Raw genomic sequence first — 22,533 nt, forward strand, 5'->3', positions numbered from 1 at the left:
CCTGATTACATTTTGAAATTTATTCACTGCTCTGAAACCTGACATCTAGGAAGACAAGATTCTGTATTAATGCTTTTTTAAAAACTCTTTGTATGGCAGGGAAGCAGCTTGAATCAGAAGTCATGCAGCTTGTCCCTGTGGCTCACTCTTTTTTCTTGCTTCTTTTGTTCTATAATTAGTATTCACTACTGGAGTGCAAGCAACCATAGTAGCAAAGTTCAAAGCCTTTTGGAAACTAGGCTGTAACTTGGAAAGTCTGGCAAGTTCAATTCGTGCTGCTGTACCTTTAAATTCTGAGATAAATCCAGAGAACTGTGAGGTCCAGCCCTTGGTGGGGGGAAAACAAAAACTACAGATGTTTTTTTTTCCCCAGAGCAACTACATAAGGACTGAGAGCACAAAGAAGATTCTGGCAAGCCTCCATCCAGCAACATGGGAACGCATGTTGTGTGTCTCCTGCTAGTCCTTACCCTGGTACGCTCATCTCTTGCACAACCAAAGCTCCTACTGTTTTTGCTTGATGGGTTTCGACATGATTATATCTCTGAGGAAGCACTAGAGACTTTGCCTGGCTTCAGAGAGATTGTCAGCAGGGGAGTGAAAGTGGATTACCTAACCCCGGACTTTCCCAGTCTTTCTTATCCAAACTATTACACCCTGATGACTGGTGAGTACCTTCTTAAACTTTCTTGCCACCAGCCTGAAGTGTCTCAGCTCAGATTTCCATAACTCTGCCTGCAGAAGTCAATGCAGACAAAAGTTTCTGAGGTGATGAACATTTATCTTAGCAAAGGTTACTGAACTTTGTTAAACAAACAGTACAAAGTAAATCTGCTTGATACTTAAGAAAGCAACCTTTTGTACAAATGCTATCCCACCAATTGTTTAGAATTTATCATTTCAATTTCAAAATCCTCAAGGTGAAAATACCCACTCAAATTTATTTTAAAAGTGCCGATTCCAGTTAATTATTTGTATTTGTTTAAAATTTAAAATTCAAGCCAATGTCCCATCAACAACTCTGAGATGTTTAGAAGGATTCAAAAGATGAGTTAATTGCACTACCAAGTGCCGATTAGACTTGTCCTATCAGGAAAAGAGAATTCCTGGAATTATTCAAAGCAATTAAACAGTTGTAGAATGCAGAATGTTTTTCCAATTTAGCATAGAAATATAAATGGTTCTTCCCATGCTTTTCAAACCAGCTGAATGACATTTGGCTCATTGATAAAAATGAATATTCAAGTTTCAGCATATTGTAAAAATACTTTAATGAGATCACCAGCCCTTTAACAATGAAACTTGCATCTTTTAAAACTAAACTTGGAAATCCACACTAGGACAAGAAATAAGTTGTTCTATTTTTAAATGATAATAAATCTGTTTATGGTTTACTAATTACTCCCTGTTATGAATCTGAAGAGCACTTCCTGTACCTTGAGAGATGTAACTTTGTTTTTTCAGTGGACAAATATGATAATTTCCATTTCTCTTCACCAAGAAACTAAGGTTTGTTCATCCTTAGCGAATTGCAATGTATCTGCTTTCTTAAAACAGTTTTAACATACTGGTACAAAGTATGTGTGCCAGTGCTCCCCCATGTAACACTTGCAAAATAAAAATCCTTTAGAGCCATCATAACATTACAATTAATTGAGTTTGATCTGGTGCAGTAATAGGCACATTGCATCCTATGATGAGAGATCAAGCCTTCAAGACTCACAATTATTCATTTAGGGCACTGGATTGTATTTCATCCCATAGAAAGTCTTTTGCATTTCCACAGTCTTTTGGTTCCTTCAGAACCAGCAGTTATGACCTGTTCTCAAAGTTCATAACACACAGAATTGACAATATTTCAATATCCAGAATTATCAGTTGACTTGCCAACAACTTGATTGGCCTAGATGGGAAAGTAGCCTACTTATTCCAAGGCTGATTTTTATATCATCAAGAGTCTTTTTAAAAAAGTAGTGCTTTAGTGTTATCTTTAGATTATAATGAAGTTAATTCTGACATTGGCTCCATTATGAAAATCCTAAAGTTTGAAGTTCTTAGAAAATATAGAATTGATAGACAAAATATTTTCACGTTATCAAAACATGTTTCTCAAATTGTTCAAGATGTAAGTATTCAATAGTGTGTTTGGTGACCAGATAAAATTTCAGTTTAACTCTTGTATTCCAATTTTATCCACTATTTTGGCTGTATTTATTTTTTCATATTACCATATTTTTTTCAGTATAAGACATGCTTATCCCCCTCAAAAAAGTGGATGGAAATGTCTGTGCGTCTTATAGAGCAAATATTGCAGTGGGGGAGGGCACTTGGTGTGGTGGCAGTGTTTGCCACTGACACCAGTCACCACCGCTGCCATCAGTCACTGCTGCTGCTGTTCACTGCCGCCAGGGAACTTTGGAGCCTTCACTGCCAAGCAGCTGATCAGCCATTGGATCAGTCTCCCGGAATACCACCAATCAGCCGTTCTAGGCAGCGGAGATTGCTGTTGCTATTTGCTGCTGAAATTGCCATCAGCGATTGGCGGTGGTGGCAAATGGCAGTGGCAAATGGCAGCAACAAACGGCGGTGGTGAACAGTGGCAGCGATCCCCACCACTTAGATCAGCTGATCGGTAGTATTCCGGGAGGCAGATCCAACCACAGTCAGTTGCTTGGCAGTGAAGGCTCCAGTGTTTCCTGGTGGCGGCAACAGCTCAGCTCAGTTGACTGTTGGTGAGCATAATGGAGCAAAGCCCCGAGAAGCCACATGCTGGAGCAGTGATAAGATGCTGAAGCTGATCAGGCTGTTTGCTGTTTGCTGCAAGGATGCTAGCTAGATGAATACTGGATAGATGCTGAGAGGCAGAGGCAGATTTTTTTCTTGTATTCCTCCTCTAAAGCGAATGTGCGTCTTATGCTCTCGTGCGTCATAGTGTGAAAAATACAATATTTATGTTGTATACCATTTTAATTTTCATTACATTTGGTGGGTGCCTTTTAATTGGATGTAGATTTTGCATCGTTACTACAAACTACTATAATCTTTTTGAATCAGTGTTAAAGAAAGAATAAATATCAATAAATGAAACATAATTTAAATATTATTTGAATTACTAAAGAAAGTAATTCTTCTTAAATGCAGTTACAAAAATATCTTAAAAATCAAATATATAATCTAGCAGTGTATGTGCTTCTTTATTAATCTATTAAATTAATAACACCAATTTAAGAATCCTGATGTAGATATAAGAATAAAGGATCCTAGGACAATGAAGATAATTCTGAATTGGATTTTGAAAAGAGAGGAATCCTCAACTTATTTCTTTCTTAAAGATGAAGTTGGTCTATTGTGATCTAATGCTGACTTAACACATTGTGGTGTCATTTGTTGGTTTTGTCCTATTTTATTGTGTGAACCAAGCAGTCCAATGTGAAGAATGAAAAATCTGATGGCTTCTCTGCAGGTTTGAAAATCAGAAGTGCATTTTTTTTGTAGTGTTAAGGTTTGAAGAATAAAAAATGTAGTTTAATTCTTAAACCCTGAAAGGTTCCTGATTGAGCTTCGGACTTTTCCTGAATCCCTTGCTCACAGTTCAACCAAAGCCCTAGAAGAAGCCTGGGATAGGGCGGCCACTGGGGCCTTGGACCGCATTGTGCCTTTGAGGCCTCTGACCCAGTGCTGATCCCGGGTAGCTCCCTGGTTTACCGAGGAGCTCCGGGAGATGAAACTCCAGAAAAGACACCTAGAGAGTGATTAGAGGACCAGCCGGTCCCCAATCCAACCAAACACTAGTAAGAATTCATATTAAATCCTACTTAGTAGTGATAAAAGCAGCAAAATGGCAACATTTTTCCGCTCTTATCACATCCGCAGATAACTGCCCAGCCACCCTGTTTAGGATGACCCGCTCCTTACTTAATCAAGGAACTGGGGAAGACCCCTTGCAGGGTAGGGCTGAGGAATTTGTTTAGTATCTGCAGGATAAAATCGCTTAGATTCGGACAGGCTTGGACTCTGACTGGGTAGATTCGGGTGAGTCGACGGGGATGAATCTTGTGGAAATTATCTGGGATGAGTTTGACCCTGTGACTCCCGAGGGCATGGACAGGATTATGGGGAGACTCAGTGCAGCAACTTGTGTGTTGGACCCCTGTCCCTCCTGGTTAGTTTCGGCTTCCCGGGAGGTGACACGAGGCTGGCTCCAGGTGATTACCAATGCTTCATTGAGAGAGGGGTTCTTTCCCACTGCCTTGAAGGAGGCTGTGGTAAGGCCCCTCCTTAAGACACCTTCCTTGGACCCAGCCTTTTTAGCCAACTATCGTCCGGTCTCCAACATTCGCTTTGTAGCGAAGGTTGTTGAGAGCGTGGTAGCACGTCAGCTTCCCCAGTACCTGGACAAAGCTGCTATCTGGATACATTTCAGTCAGGTTTCAGGCCTGGGTACAGCACGGAGATGGCATTGGTCATGTTGGTTGATGATCTCTGGTGGGCCCGGGACAGGGGTAGCTCCTCTGTCCTGGTCCTGTTGGATCTTTTGGCGGCTTTCGATACCATCGACCATGGTATCCTACTGTGACCACTCAGGGGGTTGGGAGCGGGGGGGCACCATTTTGCAGTGATTCTCCTATCTGTTGGATCGATTGCAGTTCATGTTGACTGGAGGGCAGAGATCGAGCCTGAGGCACCTCACTTGTGGGGTGCCCCAGGGGTCAGTTCTCTCACCCCTCCTGTTCAACATATACATGAAACTGCTGGACGAGATCATCCATGGTTTTGGGGTACGGTATCATCAATACGCTGATGATACCCATCTCTATCCCAAACCACCCAAACGATGCCCTCGACGTGATGTTCCGATACCTGGAGGCTGTGCGGATCTGGATGAGGATGAACAGGCTCAAGCTCAATCCCTCCAGGACTGAGTGGCTGTGGTTCCCACCATCCCGATTTGTGCATCTTGTACCATCTTTGATGATAGGGGGAGAAATTTTAGCCCTCTCAGAGAGGGCCCGCAATCTGGGAGTCCTCCTGGATACATGGCTTAGTTTAGAAGAATACCTGATGGCTGTGACCAGGGGGTCTTTTACCAGGTTTGCCTGGTATGCCAGTTGTGCCCCTTCCTGGATTGGGTTGCCTTGTGTCACTTGCGCCCTCATCCTTTCTTGCCTGGACTATTGTAATGCTCTCTACATGGGGCTGCCCTTGAAGAGCACCCGGAGGCGTCAGCTGGTCCAGAATGTGGCTGTGTTGTCATGAGGGTACCTAGGTGCTCCCATGGCCTGCACTGGTTGCCGGTTGTTTTCCGGGTGTGATTCAAGGTGTTAATTATGATCTTTAAAGCGCTCCATGGCTTAGGCCCGGGGTACTTGCGAGACCACCTACTGCCACCGATAGCCTCCCACTGTCCAGTACAATCCCACAGAGTTGGCCTCTTCAGGGTGCCTTCAGCCAGGCAGTGTCAGCTGGTGACCCCCAGGGGGAGAGCCTTCTCTGCGGGAGCGCTTTCCCTTTGGAATGAGCTGCCCCCGGAGCTTTGCATAATTCCCGACCTCTGGTCCTTCCGGTGCGCCCTAAAAAGTTGACTTTTCCAGCAAGTCGGCCTGGCCTGAATAAAATAAATTATTAATTTTAATTGTTAATTTTAATCTAATTTCTAAATTTCATTGTAAATGTCTATTGGGTTTTTTGGATATTCTATTTGCTTTTTCTTTTAACTTTTGTAATATGTGTTTTTATGTTGTACGCCGCCCTGAGTCCTTTGGAAGAAGGCGGCATATAAGTCCAATAAACCTAAAACTAAAACTAAATTAGGCTTTAAAAACACTTTTTAATAAAATCTGGCAAAAAAGAAAACCCTCGTGTAACTTATGCATGAAGTAGCCTTGCTCACTGCAAATCTAGCTAACTGTGTTTATTTCGCATACCACATTTGTCATGGTTTGACATGGTTAAAGAACATGATTAATTAATGTGTGACCATAGCTTAAGATTGTCCATAATGAAGTAAGTAAGTAAGTAAGTAAGTAAGTAAGTAAGTAAATAAGTAAGTAATATTGGCAGTATCCAGAAACTTGAAACATTAAACAGAAAATAATGTTAATTTTTTCCCATTTTCCAAGACCTCTTAACCTAAACTGCATTATCCATTCTCCTCCCACTTATGACTGTATGACTGTAACTGTGTTGCTTGCATCCTTACAATTTATATTGATATTGATTGTTTCCTGATTGCTTATTTATATCCTTTGACTATCATTAAGTGTTATAACTTATGATTCTTAATGAATGTATCTTGTCTTTTATGTACACTGAGAGCATATGCAGCAAAGACACATTGTGTGTCCAATCACACTTGGCCAATAATGAATTCTTTTTTATTTATCTGTTACAAGTTCATTTGAACTATTCATTTAATGATTGTTAATGAAAAAAGTGACATGACCTGCACGTATAACTGTTACACCACCCTCATGGTCATGTGATTGCAATTTGGGTGCTTGGCAGCCAGCTTTACTGCTAGTTGCAGTGCCTTGTCATGTGATCATGATATGTGCTCTTGCTTTGCCAATTTCTGGCAAAAAAATGCCAATTGGGGAAGTTGGATTTGCTTAATGACCATTGATTAATTTAACAACCATGTGATTCACTTAACCATCACCGAAAGCATTGTAATGCCAATGACTTAGGATAGAAATTCCGGTTCCAGTTGAGGTCGCAAATCGAGGACTATCTGTACATCTAGAATGAATGATGCTTCAAAACAGGAATATCCTGGCACCTAAGGCTTGTCAAAGCAATGAAATGTAACCAGGAAGCTTTTAATCTCAGGGAAATGTGCCAAAGTATTTTTTCTAAGATAATGAAAGATTTATTTTTTGATAAACTTGGATAAGGGTGTATGATGACTTGAAGGTCCAGCTGAAATGTGTGCCTCTATCAATTTTCCGCAGAAAGGTGTGAAACAGTGAAAGCATACAGTAGGTAAATTGCAATAAGACATGATCATATCATACCAACTTGATTATTGTATCTTTGTAGTTTGTTTTACACTATTCCCTAAGAGTATTAAGTCTTCTACATTCAGACTCTAGAGGGCTGAATGCCTGATAGATTTGGAAGAAGCACAACTTGAACCCCATTTCTTCCATCCAAACAAATAATAGTGATTCAGATCTGGGTTCAGAGGTACAAGATAAAAATTGCACTGAGCAGGGTGAAATCTGAGCATACTGTAGTATTTGTAGAAGAGAAATAGAAATGACATTCTCCATACCTTTTGCACAGTCCTTTGTTGTTGGAAACCCTAGCCTGGGTGATGAGAGTTAGAAATCTAAATATTTTACATCAATTTTTTGCCTGGAAAAGATAAACAGTACAGGAAGGCCTATTTCCTGGTCAAAAAGAAAGAAAAAGGGAGACCTACCAACTCTAATCTGCAAAATGTCTGACAATCTCTTGATGGCACTTATAGAGATACAGGACATATTTTTGCTGTCTTCCCAATTTTTGGAGCTCAGGTTGGCTTATCTTGTTGGCTGTGGGACTAAATGCTTAAGTTAAAGTCCTACATGATAGAGCAGAAATACTGAATCCAGATCATGGCTAAACACACAACTAGTTCTTAGACTCTAGCCGTGATCTACAGCAGATTTGTTTTGAAATCAGTTCACTGTGCTAGGAAAGCAGAACAAGGTTATGAATACAACAACCGTAGAACGATTTAACACTGTTATTGTATTGGTTTATTCCCTTTTAACCTTTTCTTTCCCATAAACACTAAGCTAAAGTAGAGGTGATTTAATTTAGCAAGATAGCTGATGAAGAAATCCATAATTATTATTACATTATTTATTTTGCATAGAAGATCCCACATGCTACTTTGAAGTTCACCTACTGCATAGATTTTATTCGCAAAAAAACCCACCACAAGCTACTAGTATGGAAGAAAACTGCTGCATGAAAATAAGCAAACCAGAAAACATAATAGCTTAGTTTGTGAGCAGTTGGATTTATTGGCATCTTTTCAGGAAATCATTTCAGCTGCCATGTTTCTGAATTCTGAGTATTTGCAGTTGTAAAGAGAATGTTTCCATATCATATATTTTCATTCTGACTTCCTGGTATCTGCCTACTTCATTGTTTTTATTTAAAAATAATCCTGTTAATGTGCTGTTATGGATGTGAGAAGTAAATATATTTTATGTGTGGTTCTTGAAAATCGTTCAGAAATTGCCTTTCCATAAATGCAGTTCAGAAAATACTTTCCATTTCAGGGTATACTGTTTGCTGGAGAGTTTGGTTGAAAGGGTTGGTTCTCATCCAAAAATATTCAAGTTGTAAGGCAGGCATTTTTTTACAGATGATTCCTTCCAAATGGATTGTTTTGTTTCCCCCTCGATGACTCCATGAGTAATCTTGGGCAACAAAGTAATAGCAAAACACTTCATTAAGACAAAGATGTTTTGCTAATATATTATCAAATTGTATACCATGAGTTTATTATTAATGAATTACTCTTATTGGTTATGATAATCTACCTGTTTTTATGTTGTGCAAAGATTTCCCTTTACTTTATACTGGTCCATTGGCCCAAAAGAACAGACTAGGAAAGTTGAAAACAAAACAAAAACAAATACATATTAATCAAACAGAAGTTTTATGATTTTACAATTTCTATAAATTATATCCAGGTACACATTTGATGGATGAAAGTAATTTATTAGAAAAAAATTAACATGGTGAATTTACATAAATACAATACTTAAAAATCAAATTCCGATTTGAATCAAATGGCCTTAATTGAAGGATTCTTCCAGATTCTTTATTATTTTATTATTATTTTCAGCCATTATACTTCAATTTTCAATATTAAAATCTATATTGAAATATGTTTACCATTTGATCAGTAGGTAACAAAATATGAGTAATTGCATTTCTGAGGAATTTTCCATATTTCCTCAAGAATTTTTTAATTAAAACAAATGCAGTAGCTAACTGAGGTTTGCCCAGATTTTAATGTTAAAATTCTGTTTCTTAAATGGTGCTCAGTCTGTGTTTCCTTAGACATATTGCTGTATGTTTTTCTTCAAAGTATTTTATTTGATAACTCCCGGTAATTATCAAGATACTCAAGAAAAGGGCGATTTTCTTTTTAGAAATACTCAAGGCTGCAAAAATCCAAGGAACACTAAGGAAATTGAAGCCACTTTTGAGCCATCCAAGGTTGCACAGGTTAGAAAGAGTAGCTATATTAGAGGATGCTCTGCTATGGAAACCGAGAAGTGTCTCCGCTACCTGCATCAGGTCATGTGGCTGGTTTTGGAATTCTTTTAAAATAATTAAGGGTTAATGACTGTGGTAGATGACATTTCTTTGTAAATATTTCAGTAAATTGAATGAGGGAGGGATATATTTCTGTTTAAATGTCTTTCTTCCCAGAATGGGGTTCTCTAGCACTGAGGAGCTATCCCATGAAACAAGTGTGTGTATGTGTGTCTTAGAATCAGAGTAGATTCCTGGTATCGTGAGTATTCTTGCCAAGACTTTGGAAGTGGTTTGCCATAGCCTCCTTCCTAGAGCTGGGAGAGCATGACTGGCCCAGGATCTTCCAGCTGGCTTTGTGCCTAAGGGAGGAATAGAACCTATGGCTTCCCAGCTTCTAGACTGATGCTTTAATCATTACACCAAACTGGCTTTGCCCATGATAAACTGTCATTCATGGGGAAACTGAGTACAGTAGTAGATTCAGTTCAATAAAAGTAATAAAATTATAACAAATAGTACTATTAGTTATATTTTAAATTGCTGAAGATATAAGAAAACCCTAAGAGGGATAACTTTCTGCAAGAGAAAACCTATAGCAGCTTGAATATCCCTGACTGATCTTGATATATTTTATAATGATTTAAGTTTAGAATGTATGATGATCATTCATTTAAGAAGAGCCAATTCACTTAGCAAAACAAAACCAGCTAAAGCTTTAGCTAGTGGGGTGTAGTAGTTAAAATGTTAGACTTGAGAGGATCCAAGTTGATTTACTAACTTATTCAATTGATACATTTTATCAATTTGGTTGATTTGGTTATGGGCACCCTTCTCACCGTTATGACTCTGGGCAGTAACAGCAGGTTGAAGTCCTTTCCCTGATGAACAAGCTTGTTGGGTGACTGGACCAGGAATTATCTCCCAACATAAACTACAGTTTAGTTTATGGAGAAAAATGTAAAGGGGAAATGCTATTTACCTTGAGTTCCTATGGGACAGTTTAACTCTAATAAATATATAAACAAATATCTGGAGTCATTTATTGAACAACAGTAGTAGATTCTTTTCTGTGAAACCATACAAGCTGTTCTGTCTATGGAGGACATTTATTCCAATACCAACACTTAATCCAAGGGCCACTCTAGTTTGCTATTATCCGTTATAAACAAAAACATTGTGTTTTAAGATCAGGAAAACAAACAACTCAAAGATTATTCTTGTCAGGATTTTTTAAAAAACATAATTTTTGCACAGTATACATTTCCTGAGCAATTCTGCAAAATAATTGTTTTACATTGTGATTGGAAAAATAGGAATAAAACATAAATGTAAAATATAAATAACATGCATAAAAGTTTTTTAAGGCAAATAATTTATAATTAAGAGAAAGACAAGGTTCCAATAGAAGAAAATATTTGTAGATCAGAGTTGAACTGTGGAGTCCTAGGTGCTTGGATTATTGATTATTTTCTTGGAAATATTTCATTACTCAGATACATAACATCTTCAGTACACCAAGAAAACCAAACAGCCACAAGCAAGATTGTTAATTGATTGAGTCCAATTGAATTCTTTGTAGCTGATAATAGCTCACTGATAAGCCAAGATTGTACTGCAAATGAAAACCTACTATAATTTCTCTTTGTACCTTATGTTTTTTTAGGATGCCATACAATAAGGGTCCAGTATAAAGCAACTTTTTTCTCTTCCAGGTCGCCACTGTGAAGTCCATCAAATGACTGGAAACTACATGTGGGATCCAGTGACCAATCTGTCTTTTGACATTGGTATGAACCCAGACAGCTTTCGGCCTCTTTGGTGGAATGGATCGGAGCCCTTGTGGGTCACTATGACAAAAGCCAAGAGGAAGGTCTCTATGTACTTTTGGCCCGGTTAGTACTGCCAAATTCTCTTCAGCTGACTGACTAATATTGTGTATTCCCTATGATATAAAGTTATAATCTCTATAAGGAAGGTAGGTCACGTGAACAAAATTCAGCTTAGCCTTGTTCTCAAAATCATAACTGTTACGGTGCCGGAAGAAAGCTTTTGCATGTAGGTTTCCCTTTTCTGAATGGAAACATTTCTTTTTAAGGTATACCAACATTTTTTATTCCCTTATCCATATACAGAAAGAACCATATTTGCTCTGAAGGTTTTTTTATTTTATTTTAATCCAACAATTCGTTTTTTCTTGGCCTCCAGGAATAGTGAACTTCAGCTCTCATAATTTCCTAGTCATCATGGCTTTTGCCAAAGAACAGTTGGGGAACTTATGGAATTTTCTTCCACATACTCTGGAAGATAACATATTGGAGAAAAGTCTTTTGTTCTTTTATTCTCAGCCATGGAAACTTCCCTATTTCAATCAATAATTTTGCTCATTACATACACTTCTCCTGTCACTATTTTCTTTGTTTCTTATATTTGCAAATTACATTGAAGGGCATTGTTTAAAATGACTAACAAACATATTCAGGTTAGGTTGCTTGAAGCTTAATATAAAGGAACAAAATGTACTTTAAAAATCATGAGAGATCCAAGCATAATATGTTTTTCTGGATAATTTATGCTTTATACCAGTGTTGAGAAACACTGCTTTATACTCTTAGTCTGTTCTCCTTAGTCCTAGTGGCAGATTATAGATGCATGATATGTTGTAACCACTCTTGCTTGACCATGTTTACAATGAACTATTCTCAGTGTAAAACCTGGAATGATTTCAATAAGCATTTTACAACATAATTTCCGATCAAAGTATACTAAGTGGAGCAACATTGCCCTGCTATTATGTTATGACTGTTTGCACGACAGTAAACCCTATGCCAAAAAAAAAAACCTAAGGAGAGGGATAGCAGAAAAATAAGTGATTCATTTTCTATGAATTCTTTGTATTCCCTGTAGCCTAGAGGTGTTTTAGAGTTCTTGCCAGATGACTGAGAATCTGAATACTTTGTGTTTTAATAGGGGTTTCTATAGGGGATCATCATGTACAAAAATATCAGCAAAATACTAATGTCAGATTATAGGGTCTGAGTGGAATCTAGATTTCCTCTACCAACAGAAAGCTTTAAAGCATCAGAGGAGCATCAGAGGAGGAGAAGAAGAAAAGAGAAAGATTTGCTCCTGTTCCTTCACTCCCTTCAACCCAAAAGACCTCTCCCCTCCCCTTTCAAATTCACTTGAACAGTTTGAGGTCCTTCCACAGGAAACAGAGCAGAAGGCTGAAGGAGGTTATATGGGGGGGGGGGCAGTTCAAACCCACTTTTCTTGGAGGAAACTTTTGCTTTTGTAGTTCTCTTCATTAGTCATTGCATTGTTTCTATGTATGGGATTTGATATATGTGGCCAAGTTGGTGCTGGCATATCCATATAGGTAGTCCTGAAATGACAACAGTTCATTTAGTGACTAAAGTTACAACGGCACTGAAAAAAATATTTATGACTATTTTTCACACTTATGACTATTGCAGCAAGCCCATAGTCACATGATAAAAATTCAGACGCTTGGCAACTGACTCATACTTATGACAGTTGCAGTGTCCCAGGGCCATGTGTTCTCCTTTTACAACCATCTGACAAGCAAAGTCAATGGGGAAGCCAAATTCACTTAACAACATTACTAATTTAACAACTGCAGTGATTCATGTTAGATCGGCGGAAGAATGAAGTAGAGGCGTCTGAGGTAACCTTAGCCAAACTACTTTATTACAGGCAAGAACGAATACAGATGGTAGACCGGCACCTCTCCTCCATCTGACAGCTTTTTATATGGAGCTGTCAGACGGATGAGCCAATAGCCGCGCGTATGACAGCCCGGCAACTCGCAGGCGCGCCTGATTGGTTAAGACGCGCCTGGATGGTACCGAGCTGTCATTCGTAAGTCCGAGGACATACGAGGTTATAACAATTCACTTAACAACTGAGACAACAAAGGTCACAAAATGGGGCAAAATTCACTTAACAAATGTTTCATTTAGCAACAGAAATGCTGTGATCAATTGTGGTCATAAGTTGAGGACTACCTGTAAAGTGAGGCAGTAAGTCTTATTGATTATTCGGGTTCTACAGAGTTCAAGTCATCTCCTCTGTGTGTATTTAGTCATGCCTTTTATATAACATTATATTAAGAAATTCAACACTATTGATAGTGTTGCAAAAACAAATAATGAATAAAAGGATAATGTAAATTGATTTGCTCAGTTTTGACAAACAGAGGAACTGGTCAATCCAGTCTTCTTTTCTTAAATATGACAAGCTTATATTCTACAAGCTCTTTTTCCATCATGTTCCTCAATTCCATCCAAATATAGTCTTTTTGGTGATAACTCTCTTATATTATATTAAAGCTTATATTATCTTTATTAAAATTAGCATGGAATAATGAAAAAAGAGTGCTTGTATTTAAATATGTATAATATTCAAACATGGATATGTTTTAATGATTAAATAATATATAATAATTCATTTAAAAATGATTGCTGCTAAATATTACACTTAAATCATTGTGCACAACAATGATTTGCAATGGAGTAGTGATCAACATTATTACTTTTGAAATAATTGGTACAAAGTTTTATTATTAAAGTATTTCACAGCAGCCAAAACAATGTCCGTTGACATATTTTTGAAGGTCAAACCTACTGAATATCTAAGAACAGAAGTTCATATCTTTACAAATTTCTTTTGTAGGCTATGAGGCTATAGAAGAGAACATTCCTTAACTTAAAATGTACACATTAATGTGGCTGTTACAAAAATGTATAAATAGCATAATGCTCTCACTTACAGCAGCTGAGGATGGGGCTGTGGCTGAACACAAGAAGTGTGTTCAGGTGAACTAAAGAAGGTCATATTAGCAAGTCACTAAAATGCTATACCTTAGTTTGAAAATATATGGGACTTCAAGTCACATGACAAATCCAGCATTTGGCATATGGCCTCTATTCAGAACAGTGCAAATACTGTAGTTACTAAAAAGGGATTAAAAATATGTTTTTTTTCCCTCCAAGGCTTGATTTTTAAAAAATCTCACATTTATAACTGATTATGCAATCACTTAGGTTTTACAAAGTATGAAAGTACTTAGTCTAATTGAAGTTAAACCAGAGGCATATGCAGATGGTGTCAAAAAGAGTTCTGTTAGTGGCCATACCACCTCATTGAAGCCCTGTGTCCTGTGACATGATTTATATAAAAAGGGGTGAAGCTATGATCATATCATACCATATTTTTTTAATCCTCCCCCCCCCCCCCATCAAGTGTGTCTGTCCCTGAATTAAATTTTTGACCATTCTTCACTGGGAATAAAATTTTAAAAGGAAAGAAGCACCACCACTTAATTCATTTCTTCTCTACAAAATAATAACAGTATTTCCCCAGACTTTCTGTAAGTATCTGGGAAGCTTTAAAAGGTTTCAGTTACATCATTCACCACCCAGTTATTAAAATAAGGTTTATACATTTAATTTGGAAATGATGAGAGTTTCATTCATTTCTCAGAGTCCAATCATTTTAAGGTGAGAGAAATGGAAGAGCTTTTATTATTCAGATGAAATTATTCAGTACAATTCAAGATGCTGCTACTTTGGTCTTGAAATATTTTGAGCTCCTGATGAGTTGACTGTAGATGAGAACTTTTTCAAAATGCAGGTAGGGAGCTGTGTATGAGAAGCTGTTCTATAAAATGCACTTCAAGCCCTGCATTTGAAATAACTTTTTAAAAAAAAATTCTGGATTCGGTCTTGGCATTGAAAAAGCAACATAAGAGTGAATATGAAATCTAAAGCTTACTGTTTTGATGGAGCAGTTGAAATCTGAATATACAAATGTAATGGTCAATCGTTTCTTTTACATGATTATCACTTTCAACATGTATTTTCATGGAAAACAGACAGGACCAATATGGCATGATAAAGATTTTTAAAAACAGCTTCTTTGTAATTTAGAAAAGAAAGAATTCTTTTATGTCTTAATCTTCCCCAACCATACTCAAATAGACCAAGCTGGCATTAATCAATTTTCTTCAAACCATAGTTTCTTTATTTTAACCACTATCTCTCCAACCTTTGATTGAAGGATATTTGCTACCATCAAAGGAGGAACAAATTGCCCCAATTTATGAAATCCAAGCTGCTTACAAAATTTTCTATATTTCCCTTTATTCCATCTTATCTGTCTATATACCAGACAGGAAATAATTATCACACCACTATGATTTCAGAAGATGTGAATTATTAAATACTAAATTGTTGTATTTTTTATGTGAGTAGAGCACCAATAAATATTAATATGGGGGTTCTCCTTATCCAGACTTGATGTTTCTCTTTGGGAATTGTTGCTACTACGTCTCAGTGTAATGTATTCGTTGAAAAAGAATTGTGGTGTCAGAAAGTGTATTGGTTCAAACAGTTTTAAGAAGAGTGTATCGGGAAATAGAACAAGAGTCTGATACATTCATTTTATAAAAAGTAGTGAACTAGATAAAGTTGTTCTTTGACTTACAGTTAGTTTTTGAAAAATTAATTTGACAATCATTTTTGTCAAATAACATTACTTCTAACAGAAAGCAGAAATTTTTTGAGATCTTGTAGAACTCAGTTGAGGACAAAGATGGAGTGTGTGTGTGTTTGAGATATCGGCTTATAATTAATGAATTATAATTCATTATTTAGTGCAATGATAATTCAAATAAAATAAGCATCAAATCATGGAAAATCAAGTTGCATTATATATTTTTTATTTATAGACAAACTGGCACATATGTGCACATGCAGATACGTGAACTTTCTGTCTGAGAGCCAAAATCCATGCAAGAAACAACCTGAATTTATATAACACAATTTAGGTTTAAAATTTAAGCAAGGCTTAACTAATGAAATGTTTCTTTTTAGGCTGTGAAATTGAAATCCTTGGAATTCGACCTAACCATTGTATACCATATGAAAATGCTCCAACGGATGCCGATTTCTCCAAAGCTGTAAACAATGCCATTGAGTCTTTAAGGTAAAATCATCAAACCATTTTAATTATTTCATTGACAGAAAAATGAAAAGTTACGATCTTGTTGGATTAGTTTTATAATAGCACAAAGTCTTCTACATTTTCCATATAGTATTGTTTGGCATTAATTCAAAAATTAATTCAAATAATGCAAAAAATCTTCATGGTGGAACTTTTCCTGTTATGTTTACTGGACAAAGTTGCTGTTCTTATGAACCTTAAAAGGCACGTTTAGTATGCTAATATACCCAGCCAACATACAAACATTGGGAACCAAAGGTGTAGTTCAATCCAGCAGGGACGTGCAGTCAGGGGAGGCAGGGGAGGCGGGGCCTCACCAGTGTCATGAGGAAAAGAAAAGAAACATTAAAAGGAAAAAGACTAAGGTAGTTGCTGCCAGACTCCAGAGTCACAGTGGATGACTCTGAGTCTGCTTAGTGCTAACTGTAGGAGGAGGCGAGAGAGTTAAGCAAGGGTTAAAAGGTGAAAAATTCCTTATGCAAAGGAGGCACATGATTCTCCCGCCTCCTCCTGCAGAGGGCACTTTGTTTAGAGGCTTTTTTTTAAACAGTTAAGCAGAGTCATCCATGTGGTGACTCTAGCAGCAACTATCCTAGCCTGGCTAGCCTAGAGCAGCTCTTGCCTTTTTCTTTTTACATTTTCATCGTGGCGGACAAGAGGAGAGTTGACACAGCTGGAAGGTATGTGGGTCAGAGGGAGGGGGCAGGGGGGAGGAATTCAAAATTATTTGTAAGTAATTGTAATTTGTTTTATTATAAGTAATTTGTGTGTGTGTGTGTGTGTGTGTTTTTTACCTGCCTCTGCTGGTGCGCAGGCTGGCACTTTTTTATTTTTTATTTTTTATTATTTCTACGCCTCGCCATAGAGTGGGACACGCCGGCTTCTGGCCATACAGTGGGTCCTGATGTGTGGCCGGGGCGGCGGAATGCACTTTAAAGTGCCAGCATGCCTCCCGCTCCCGGCCATAAAGCAGGACATTTTTTGCTCTATGGCAGGGTGAGGCAGCATGCATTTTAAAGTGCCCGCTTGCCTCATCAGCCATAAACCTCACCGCGATCCAGTATGAGTTGCATTGCGTATGAGCAATTATAAAGGGCAATCAGGAGACTGAAAATTATATAACAACATCACTGTCAGGCCAAATTAGGCATCATATGTTGACACTGGGTGATTTTAGTTTGGATAAATAACAGTGGTGAGACTTAAATTGAAAACATGCTTCCAGTCTAAATTAGGACACCATGCTGAAAATCTGTCTTGCAGGATTTGCTTTTAGACATTCTATTTCCAGTTGCAAGGTTCACTTTTAAGGTGAATAGAGAGGGATAATTTTCAGTCAAAAACTGACAGAATCTCTAATCAAGGTAGGGAGCCCCAATTCCTGACATCCAAACAGTGACTTGAAAATTAAGTAGTTGAAGTTACATCGAGTTTGCTCTAATAAATGAAAATCAAGGAGTTTCCACTGTGCTATTGATTTGCTTAATGAGGCCATTGTCTTATTTTGCCTGATGGCGAGTTCTATTCTACATGCAACACTTATTCAAACTTTGTGGGAATTGAAATTTTTTTGTCATTTTTTTAACATAGCATTTTACCTCAAAAGAAGTTACTTCAAGAATTAGATTGTGAATCACAAATGTATAATATTATTAACTTATTGCCTTGAACTCGCAAATAAAGGTTTCTCAATGCTATTACAAAAAACGCCAAAGGACAATTAATATAATGTATATTGCTTTACTTAGTACTTTTAAGAAAAGACAACATAGACAACATGTTTTCTGTAAACACAGTACTATTAACATTTATCTCTGGAAACACTTCCTTATGCATTACTTTGATAGTGATAGAATAGTGGCATTTTAGATACCGTTCTATTTTTGGAGATTAATTAGAGACATAATCAAACAGGACTTACCTTCATACACTTACTTGAAATTAAAGATTGATTAGAGGTGAAACTATCCTCCATTTCCAGATTTCCTTTTAAACTTTTATGCATTGAGACAATATACTGAAGTTTAAAAAATTGCCCTATACCATTTTCTGAAGTTTGCATACTTTGAATTTGTCTTGCATGTTTTCCTCCATGAACCAAATAGGAGATGATGAATGATAAAGCAATTCAGATAAAGAAATCGGTACAATTTTAGTGATATGGTACACCTTTTCCATTTCTTGAACTACTTTCAGAAAGTAGATGATATCCATGATTGGAAATCTAATCATGAATACACCATAGCTTTGCATATCTGACTTTGATAAAGACTTAATTTAAATATTCAGGTTATGCCACAACAATGTGTTTAGATATTCAAGAAGGGGAGTGGAGGTAACCTCATGAAGCAGGTTCTTCCTTCCCAGTTCAGATTCACCTGAACATCAGGAAAGTGTCTAAGCAAGGTCTTGCCAACCTGCACAATCAGGCACTTTGAAAAAAATCTATGAAAAGTTTAAAATAGTCCAGAGAAAACTCTTACCTGCCCAAAATGCTTAAATTATAATTCTTGGCAACCTGGAACACAGTAAAGTTCCATTGCTTCTGTAAGACAACTGATTCATCAGAACTGATTTAAAAGAATCATCTATAGGAATAACAATGCCACTTAACTAATGAGGAAGTGGGGAAGAAGCTGTGTGGTTAGAGCTGGGATATCCATCTGGGCTTATTTTAGGCTGAAAATAAAACAAGAATAATAAAAAGAATAAGGGATCTCCTTGCTAACTCTTCTTGTAGAAAACATGCCAAGAGAGCAGGACAAAAACCAGATCATATTGAAAAGGCACTCTAGAAGTAAGTTTATGTTACATTTAATTCTTTGGTGGTTATGTTCCCATTACAGCAATGGTACAGCAGATATGGCAGCCATATACTATGAACTCATTGATGTAGAAGGTCATCGTTTTGGCCCTTCATCTAATCAGAGGAAGAATGCTGTAAAAGCAGTGGATAATGTTTTGCTCAGGATGTCTAAGCTTATCAAGGTTTCTGTCACTTTTAAAGATGTTTATTTCACTCTCTTCAACTTTGTTATTAAATATTTGCAATTATTCAGTAAAGACTACTTCATGGGTTACTTACTGCTTCTATTCTGAATAGTAAGGAACATGCATATCCCAAGATGCTACATTCAGCTTGGGGCGTTTCCCCAAGCCAATGGATCTCCATTAGATCCCATTCTCAGAATATTTTTAATGGAAATTTTCTAAGTAATCGTTCTCATGTGATTTTTGCACTCCATCACTGAAGAATAGGATTTTGGCTTTGGGAAAGATCTTCATATTTGTGAAATGATTATAGTAGCACAAACTATATACACTCCTTCAGTATTACATGCTATACAACTCATAATGTGTGTGCAAGAGCAGGCTGAGGGTGGTGAGATCCATGTTTTGCTCGAAACCCAAAATGGATAGGGGGTCGATTATTTCCCAAACACTAACTTGGGAAAACAGTAAATGGAACATGCCAAAAATGTAGTAATAAAGTTAAGCTATCTGCTTGCATGTGTGACTTTTTTCATGTTAAAAGGTCCTACATAAAGATTTCCAAGTTTCCAGAATCACAAATTTTGTGTCCAACATCTCTGTTACTGGGAATGTTTAACTGGAGGAAATTATATAATAGTCTTAATTCTTATTAATTAATTAATTAATTCTTCTTAAATATAAAGGTGAGATGAGTGGCAAATAAATCTAATTTACTAATAATAAGTGTAATTGAAGGTGCCATCAAACAAAATGATGGGTGAAGAATTTCTCTTTCCTCCTTATATTTTGTCAATTGAGTAGGACTGAGACAAAATTTTGCTTCAAGATTTGGAAGCAAAATCCTTTCAAAGCATTCCTCTGATTCCCTGGATTTCATTCCTCTGATCTGAAATAAAAAAAGATCAGGCTTCTGAAATCTGTTTGAATGTTGTCAATGTAGGTGGCCTTCTATGTATTTTCAGCATGGCAACTATTAGTGAAATTGTTAGCTGAAAAAAGAGAGAGAGAGAAAGAGAAAGAGAGAGAGAGAGAGCACAAACTATCTCCTTTTCATGCTATAATTATTTTTTTTTAACTTTTTTGACAGGACAAGAAATTGCAGAATGCTTTAAATGTTGTTTTCTTTTCTGATCATGGGATGACTGATATTGACTGGATGGATAAAGTGATTGAACTGAAAAACTGCATCAACATGAGTGATGTAATTAAAGTGAAGGACCGAGGGCCAGTTGTAAGCCTATGGCCAAAGAAAGGCAAGGAAAATGAGGCAAGAACAGCAACCTTTTGTTTTTTTAATGCAGTTTAGGCTACTTGTTGATGTGCTTAATATACCAAGTTGTCTTGATAGGTTTATGCATTCATAAACAGTTCGGTATGTTCTGGAAAGGACATGAATGTGGAAAGAACGCCAGGAATCTTCATTTTCATATTTTCCACATTAATGACAGAGAGGAATGTCTTCTTCCTTATCTTCCTAGGAATATATTGTAAACTGTCTATATGTATTTATCCAGAAGGAAGAATCTCTGAATTTAAGATGACCTTGATAAGAGAAGGGTAGCTGGCCCCCAAAAAATCAGCACAGACAAAAATTCCAATTTCTGCATAATATCAAACTCCAGCTGAAATCAATCCTGAAATTCTTCCCAGTACTGAAGTGACTAGATATCTCACATAAATATATGCATACACACAACACACACATAGACAAACATGTATGGGGAGATTAGATATAGATTTATTTTACTTACTTCAGAAAAAGGCACTGCCAAAATAAACAAAAATGAATAACTAATTAAAATTGCCTAAAGTAAAAAAATAACCTCTTTATTTGGAAGAAAGATGTACCACTACATTAGCCATCTCTTCTGTTTCACCTACGCAAATTACAGCCAAAGACAGAAACGCAGGTCTCAGGATCATTTCTCTGGGTATGGCTAATCTTCAAAAATATACTTTCCGGCAGGGATGTCTGCAGCCATGTACTTGTTTTCTGTTCTTTTCAGCAGGTATAAAAAGGCATAAACAAAGAACCATACATTTCTATAGATTTTCTTTGGAATTTGTTTTTTCCATCAACCTATTGGAATTATTATGAAGCTTTACACTAGTTTACTGTAGCATAGAGTAAAGCTAAATAGTCTGTACATGGTACATATTTTTAACTGGGTGGTTTACTGATCTATAGTTTGTCAATTTGTATGAAAGTAGTGAAGAGTGTCAAGGTACTCAAAGTTAGATTTCTTGCAAAGAGGTGGCTATGTTTGTTACAAAACTTGAAAAGTAGTGAGGTTGTTCTTTTTCTTTCCCGCTGAAATCCCCAACCCGTTCTTCCAAAACACTGTCGCTGAAACAAAAAAGAAAATCTTCTTTAACTAGATTTGAAGTTAAAACGTTAGTCACAAAGAAGACCCATCTCCCTTTATATAAAACACTTGGAATCCTTGATGTACTGCGAGCTTGGTTGTTTCCTTGCAGGCATTTTATTTCTTGATGAGGCAATCATAAGTACACTGAGCCTAGGTACTTACGACCACAATTGAACCCAAAATTTTTGTTGCTAAGTGAGACATTTATTAAGTGAGTTTTGCCCCATTTTATGATCTTTCTTGCCACCGTTGTTAAACGAATCACCGCATTTGTTAAATTAGTCACATGGCTGCTAAGAGAATTTGACGTCCTCATTGACTTTGCTTTTCAGAAGGTCACAAAAGGTGGTCACATGACCCTGGGACACTGCAAATGTCATAAATATGAGCCAATTGCTAAGCATCCGGATTTTGATCATGTGACCATGCAGATGCTGCAATGCATAATGGTCATGAGTCACTTTTTTCAGTGCTGGTGTAACTTTGAACAGTCGCTAAACGAGCAGTTGTAAGTCAAGGACTACTTGTATATATTCTCTTGTATTGCAAAGAGCTTAGTGAAATGTAATAATTTCTAAGAACTCAACTAAGTTGTCCGTGACTGCCAAAAACCTAAGATGGCACCATTTATTCATTTGTATCCCACGTTTATTATTTTTACAAATAACTCAAGGTGGTGAACATATCCATCACACCTTCTTTCTCTTATTTTCTCCTTGACAACAACCCTGTGAGGTGGTTTGGGCTGAGAGAGAAAGTTACTGGCCCAAAGTTACCAGCTGACTTTCATGGTAAAAGTGGGAGTAGAACTCATGGTCCTCTGTTTTTTAGCCTGCTGCATTAACCACCAAACCAAACTTTCTGTCTTCCAAGATTTCTCAAA

At 37.1% G+C, this 22,533-nt stretch overlaps 1 protein-coding gene across 2 annotated transcripts in view; it reads left to right on the top strand.

Moving 5' to 3' along the window:
* Positions 1-243: 243 nt before the first annotated feature.
* Positions 244-22,533, top strand: part of ENPP6 (ectonucleotide pyrophosphatase/phosphodiesterase 6) — a 29,853-nt gene continuing 7,563 nt past the window's right edge. The window contains exons 1-5 of one of the 2 annotated variants that reach the window (XM_032223989.1): positions 244-667; positions 10,977-11,156; positions 16,158-16,269; positions 19,134-19,275; positions 20,369-20,548. In XM_032223989.1, the coding sequence (XP_032079880.1) occupies positions 433-667; positions 10,977-11,156; positions 16,158-16,269; positions 19,134-19,275; positions 20,369-20,548 (849 nt within the window). In that variant the 5' untranslated portion in view covers positions 244-432. The remainder of the gene's footprint in view (positions 668-10,976; positions 11,157-16,157; positions 16,270-19,133; positions 19,276-20,368; positions 20,549-22,533) is intronic. The other variant, XM_032223990.1, reaches the window with a different exon arrangement.

This window comes from Thamnophis elegans, chromosome 9 (genome assembly GCF_009769535.1).
Source record: "Thamnophis elegans isolate rThaEle1 chromosome 9, rThaEle1.pri, whole genome shotgun sequence".
NCBI classification, from domain to species: Eukaryota; Metazoa; Chordata; class Lepidosauria; order Squamata; family Colubridae; genus Thamnophis; species Thamnophis elegans.